Consider the following 6,774-nt stretch of genomic DNA (forward strand, 5'->3'; position numbering starts at 1 on the left):
GGATGCTAAGTTTCTGGGTTCTGCTCATATCACTGCCACCTGTGAGCCTTAGAATGAGTCATTTGGCAGCCATGGGTCTTCCTTCTCCCCAGTGTAACCGGAGATGCTCACACCTCTTTCTCTGCTTCTGGGAGTATGAGAATTAATTACTCGCACATCCCAGTAGCAGTGAGGAGATGGCTCTAGGACTGCTCGATGAGAGTGTGCGGTGGGATAATACACCCTTGGAAAGGCCGGGAGGGAGTCAGTAGTGAAGTGGCTGGCCAGCATCCTACACCTTCCTCCAGGTGGGAGACGGCTACAGATCAGCCCCTTGGGAGCCCTGGAGACTTCGCTGGCTCTGCTCGGAGGCTGTGGGAGCTTGATCTCTGCTGAGTTCCATCTAGCAGTTTTCTCTGTCCCAAACAGAGGGGCCTTGTTCTCCTCCTTAGTCACAGTCATTGTCTGGCCTGGAGTTCTGGGGGTGAGAAGTGTCCTGGGGCTTGGATGCTCTGCAAAGGCCCAGTCTGGCATGACTCCTAAATTAATAATGTGTTTAGCTGTGGGAAGGGATCCTTGATTGCCAAGGGCCTGGAGGAGGTATCCCTCTTGAATGTGTTACAGCACAATGTGGCACCAAAAGGGTTACCCAGAGCAGCAGCCATCTTGCTGCAGAGGATGCTTTGTTCCCAGCTGAGGAGCTGAATCAATTTTTTTCTAGGGCTTGTGGAATTCTCATCTAAAAGCCTCTTCTGCCCCTTCTGGGGGACTCTCTTCACCACTCCCCCACCCCCACTCCCCGTGACTCTGTTCCACAGAAGAGCTGACACTTTCAGCCCTTGAATCTCAATTTAGAAGTTCTGAGTCTGGAGGCAGGGAAGAAGAGTCCGTTTCTTTAGCAAAGGAATCTAGATTTGCTCACTGTGGTCAGATAAATGAATGTTACCTTATCTCTTTGTTTCTGGTACCTCAGGCCTCTGAGACTTGAAGTATATATTTGTCTTTGAAGATGAGTCTACCCCTCCCCCACCTCACCCCATTTTCTTCTCTGTGTCCAATCCACTCCCCTTCTTCCCTCCAGGCCCATCCCAGGGGTCGGGTGACATTCTGACTTCTCAAGGGTACTCAGCCCCTCTCCCTCTGTTTTCTCCACAGCAAGCCCCACCCAACACGGACTGGCGTTTCTCTCAGGCCCAGAGACCCGGCACCAGCGGGTAGGTGACTGCCTCTCCAGCCCACCCTCTTCTCTGCAGCATTTTCTCAGTGATGACGTGGGAGGAGATGGGGGAGGGCTCAGCATTTGCTACAAATGGCTTCTTTTTCAGTTCCAGATTTCAGGCAGATTTCAGGCAGGTTTCGGTATATTGGGGGCTGGTACATAGACCTCAGAAGGAAGAGGCTATTTTGGAAGCTCAATTCACACTATCCCTTCCCTTCTCCCTATGTATGAGCCTTTCCCTATCTTTCTGGGGGCTCTGTGAGACCCAAAGATGGTTTTAAGGTGGTCTCTGGGTAAAGAGGAAGTGTTCTATACCTTTCCATTGCCTACATCCCCCTATTCCGGGTTGAGCTGGGCTCCATCCTGACCTGGGGTTCAGGCAGAGAAACCTGGGGCAGGAGGAGGAGAGCAGGAGCTGTCAGCAGTCAGAGCATCTTCCGGAGCCTGCAGGAAAGAGCAGAGGCAGAGGAGGGGTGTCAGGCTGCTGTGGGGGAAGTGGAGGCAGCACAGCTGGAGGTGAGGCTGAGGAGTGAGACTCCTAGGGCAGGTCCCCTGGTCCTGCCCCTCCTCCAGGCTACCTTCTGGCCCCCACTGGTCCTGCCCTCTAGGCCTGTAGGCCTTTTGTCTTTGCCACTTTCTTATCTCTGAGTCCTTCCCTCAGTCTCTGTGTCTCTGCGCTCTCTGCCTCTCTTGGTGTCCGTCTCAGTTTCTGTCTTTATTGCTGCCTCTCCATCCTATCATTTGTGTCTCCTTGTGTTGCTCTGTTCCTCACACTGCGCCTGCCCGTGGCTAGGTGCTCAATAAATATGGAATCAATGAATAAATGTGACTCTTTCTAGTCTCAGTCTGTTTCCCCTTTTCTCTCTGTCTCTGCCTCCTCGTCTCTGTCCGTGATCTCTGTTCCGTCTCTCTTTTTTTTTTTATCATTTGCTAGCGTCCTTGTGTTCCGTCTCCAGTCTCTTTGTTTTTCAGTCTCTCGCTATTTTTGCTTCCCTCTGTTTCTCAACCTCTCTGTGTCTGTCTCTCTCTCTTAGTCTGTCGTCTGTCTCTTTCTGCCTTGCTGATTCTTTCTCTCTCTTTCTTTATCTCTTTCTGTCTCTCTTTTATCCTGTCTTTTACTCTGTCTTTCAGTCCTTTGTACTTTTGGGCAAGCCAGCACACATGTGTGTCCCCATCTCTCTTCCTCCTTCTGCCCCTCACACACAGAGCCTTTGATCAACACTTTTCAACACACACCCTCCCATCCAGGCTGCCCCAGCTGCTCATTTCAATCTGGTACGAATTCCTGCTGAGACAGGAACCCCCTGCGGGTGAGGGAGGAGGGAAACTTCAGCGGAAAGATCTTCCGTTGGTCTGAGGGGAGTGGGGTGGGCTCTGGGCCAGGCCTCCCTGTTAGAAGTCAGGAGCCTGGAGGAATCCAAGGAGCCCTGGAGAGAGAGGTTGGCAGAGCTTGGGCCACCTCCCACCTCCTCAGTGGTCAGACACTTGCTGCCCACATTTCCCCAGATGCTACAGATGCTGAGCCCTCACTGCCACAAGAACCCAGGAGACTTTGGTGTATAGCGGAGACTCAAGTGCCTAGGAGTGCAGTCTTGCCACTGATACCAGATCTCAAAGCATTTCCTAGAAGGCCCCTAGAAAGCAACAAACCAGGAGGCGTGGACTGCCTTTGCACCTCCCTGAACCCCAGCTGTCTCCTTTCTCTCTGCTGGCCTTGCCAGCCTTTCCATAGGTTAGCCATTAGGTCATTCATGTATTTGTTCATGTATTCATTCATTCATTCATTCAACAAATGTTTGTGGAGTATCTACTATGAGCCAGTCCCCATGAGCACTGGCTTATAAGAGTGAACAAGCAGACACGATTCTTGAACTCGTAGGCTTTCATGCCAGCAGGGGAGACAGAAAATTGACAACTAATCACACGAAAAAAGTGTAGTTTCAAACCCTAGCAAGCTCTGGGAAGAAGAGGGTAATGTGAGTGTAATGGAGGAAGGGGATAGAGAAGGCCTCCAGGAGGAAGTCACATTTGAGCTGCGGCGATGAGAAGTACAGGGCAATCTGTGTCCCCTTTACTCACACCCGCCCAGGCCATATACTGGCCCTGAAGCAGAATTCGCTACTGAACCTGGAAGCCCCACCGGTTGCCTCTGATGTGCCTTCTGGGTTGAGCACCTTTTCCCGCCTCAAGTTCCTTTTCATCCAATAAGAGAACCAGTGACCTGAAATGCATGCAGGAGCTCTCAGGGAAATGGAGAAGGCTCAGGAGCTCTCCCCATCCTTAACTCGAGGGGGATGGGACACACATTTCCAAAACAGCTCCAAAGTGGCCCAGTGGCCCTGATGAGTAAGAGTTAGAGGCCCAGTCCAGCAACTGTAACCTCCTTCCTTCATTCATTCAATAAATAGTAAGTACTTCAGGCCAGGTAGTGTTCCAGGTATAGGAGATTTGAAACAGACATAGTTTCTGCCCTCAGGAGTTTACATTGTTGAGGGAGACAAATGTTAACCAAATAATCACAGAAAATAAATCTAAGATTGCAGTTATCATAAGTGCTATGAAAAGCAGTACCTGGTGGTGAGAGTATAAAATAGGGATTTGACCTGGTCAGGGAGCAGGAGGACCTTCAGAAGGCAATGAGGCTGTGCTGAGAGCCGAAGGATGAATCCGAATTAACCAGCTGAAGGAAAGAGTTAAGAGCATTCCAAGGTAGACAGAAGACCATATACAAAGGCCCTGTGCTGAGGCCTCTCAGGATCAACAGAATGACAGGGAGTTTTTTGCTTTGCTGCCATTCTGATGAGTAAGTTGGAGTGAGGATCTGAAGAAGAGAAATTTCTTAGTCTAATCTTGGTTCCCGCCCTCCACTGCTTTTCTGCCCCACTTCTTCCCCTCCGTCTTGGCTACTAAAACTCCACGTTCAAAACAGGCCTAGTGTCGAGTTCTTCAGTAAACCTGGTTCAAGTTCAAGCCAGTGCTGGATCACATTTCCCAGACAAAAGGGAAGAAGACTCACGTTCCGAAGCCCCTGACTGCGGGGGGCAGTTTCTCCCCACTACTGTCCCGTCTCAGGTCATCCTTCTGGTTTCTGATCCCAGAAGCTGTTGTCTCAAGCTCTGAATCCAGCCAGCCAGTTCTTTCTCAGGCTAGTTCTCCCTTCTCTAACCCAGGCTCCACCCAGCAGCTGTTTCCAGTCTCTGCACAGAGAAGAGAATCTCCCTGTGGCTTCCCCTGGTCCCTGCTCTGTTCTCTTTGATGGTCCACTTCCCCTTTCACTTCTCTGAGAGACGCTATCCCTGTTCTCCTGTAGTTTGGGCAGTCATTCAACAAACAAACAAATAGAAAGGTTTTTTTCCTGCTTATAAAATAATACACGCTCATTATAGAAACATGAGAAACAGAGAACATAATTTAAAAGAAAAAGCACTCATAATTTCACAACCAGGGGAAACCATCACTAACATTTTTAAATATGGAAGATTTCAAATCTATATGAAAGTAGAGAGAGTGATATAATGAACCTCTATGGGCCCACTATTCAGCCTCAACTAATTCCCTATTTTGTTTTACTTCAGTTTCCACCCCCATCCTCCCTGGAATTATTTGGAAGAAAATCTCAGCCATCACATAATTTAATCTGAGTCTTCACTATCTTTAACAGATAATTCTTTTTAGAAATACATAAGCACTAAAAATATTAATAAACTAATAATATATTAGTAATAAATAATATTAATAAACTAATATTAAATATCCAGTCAGTATTTACATTTTTCCAATTATATATCTTTCTGTTAAGTTTTTTGCATGTTTATCCAAATTATGGTCCACATTTTTTTTTGTTTTTTTAGGTGAGACAACCCTTGGTTGACCTCACAGATTGCAAGGACCTTGTCAGTTTACAATTCCTTATTTTTTACACCTACAGCACCTGGTCTTCCTAGGTGGTCTTCTATCCAAGTACTAACCAGGCCTGACCCTGCTTAGCTTACAAGATCAGACAGGATCAGGCTTGTTCAGGGTGACATGGCCATAGACTATGGTCCACATTTTGTATTTGGTGGAGTATCTCAACTCTCTTAAGCGCTATTAATACTTTCAAGTGTATCTTTCTAAATGTTTTTTTAATGCAGTCAAGCAACATGCATAGGCTTCTTTTTTTCTTTTTAAATCTGATTTGTTTAAATAAATTGTTTATGAATTTGTTCACAGAATATTGAGAACTTTCATTCCCAGTTTTTTTTTCTTTGTAGTAATCGAGATTATACCATCCATTAATATCGTAGCTTCTTTTTTTGTTATCTTTGCAATATATCATGAAAATTGTCCCATGTCAGTAACGAATTCTTTGAAAGTCATTTAATTATTGCATAATAGTCCCACATATGGATATATCTGTATATTTTAAAATATGAATAGGCTTTTACTACATTAAAGAATATATACGTGCATTTACATCTATCACAATTAAATCCAGGTTGTTGTCAGAGGTGACTTTCCCAGATTTCTTCTTTTTTTGAGCCTGATGCAGGAAGCATTTGACCAAATCTTAGCCCCTGGGATGCTCCCCCCCGCAGACACCCAGCACCCAGGTTACAAGCTCCTTATGGCAAGGACTGTATCTATCATCTTTTAAATCCTAGAGCCTGTCATAGACACTGGCACATAGTGGGTTTTGGAAAGTGGCCAATTAGATGTAGTCTCTCTCTTCCACTTTTATTGTTCATTATTTCCCACATCTTAGGAGAGTCCCCTACACTTGCTGCCAGGGCTCCAGGGCCTCTCTGATGAAGCCCCGTATGTTGCTGTGCATAAGAGCATAGACTTTAGGGTCAAATTAGAGCTGTCTCAGGTTGCAGCTCTGCCAGTTACCAGCTGTGTGACTTTGGGAATATTTCTCAATCTCTCTGAGCCCTGATTTCTGGAAAATAGGGATAATTGTAACACTTATGTGTAGGTGGTTCTGAGGCTGAAATATACTATATATTACACATATATATTCCAGTCAGCCCAGTGCCCAGAAATAGGAAGCTCTCAGGAAATAGTTCAAAAAGAAGTCTCTCCTACTCTACTCATCTCCTGTCCAGCTTCAAAGAGCTAACAACCTGTCCATGTGCTTGGGCAGTCATTCAACAAACAAACAAATAGAAAGTAATTTTCCCAGAATCCTCCTTATAGCCTGGCCCACCACGGTTCCAGGCCCACCCTTCCACTCGCCCTTATTCCCTCAACACTACTACCTACCTCCACAGGGTGTACCCCTAACCTGCGGTATCTGACCCTGCTGTCTACCCCACAGCCCAAAGGCTCTCCCGGCTGCCCGCCCCCATGTTCTCTCCCTACTCTATCCCCATTAGGCCCTTCACCCAGGCCTGAACCTGTCTGCCTCAGCCCTGCGCCCTCAGGCAGGCCCAGAGAGAGCTCAGTGAGACTGCAAGTCAGGAATTCTGGATTTTCATGGAGACAGAGGTGGCTGAGGCCTCATCACAGGGCTCTTGTCCTCCTAGAGGTAACCCAGCCATCAGTCCTCTCACAGGAACAAGCGCGATCTTTAAATACATAAATCTGATTGTGAC

General features: G+C 47.1%; 1 protein-coding gene and 1 pseudogene across 21 annotated transcripts in view; one reads left to right on the forward strand and one right to left on the reverse strand.

Moving 5' to 3' along the window:
• LOC105297071 (protocadherin gamma-C4) overlaps window positions 1-6,774 on the forward strand; it is a 159,371-nt gene that overhangs the window by 144,638 nt on the left and 7,959 nt on the right. For all 21 annotated transcript variants that reach the window (XM_023534865.1, XM_023534867.1, XM_023534861.1 and 18 more), the window contains one exon: window positions 1,135-1,193. In XM_023534865.1, coding sequence (XP_023390633.1) covers window positions 1,135-1,193 — 59 coding nt within the window. The remainder of the gene's footprint in view (window positions 1-1,134; window positions 1,194-6,774) is intronic.
• LOC111744415 lies at window positions 5,118-5,236 on the reverse strand (annotated as a pseudogene).

This window comes from Pteropus vampyrus, unplaced genomic scaffold (assembly GCF_000151845.1).
Source record: "Pteropus vampyrus isolate Shadow unplaced genomic scaffold, Pvam_2.0 Scaffold134, whole genome shotgun sequence".
NCBI lineage: Eukaryota > Metazoa > Chordata > Mammalia > Chiroptera > Pteropodidae > Pteropus > Pteropus vampyrus.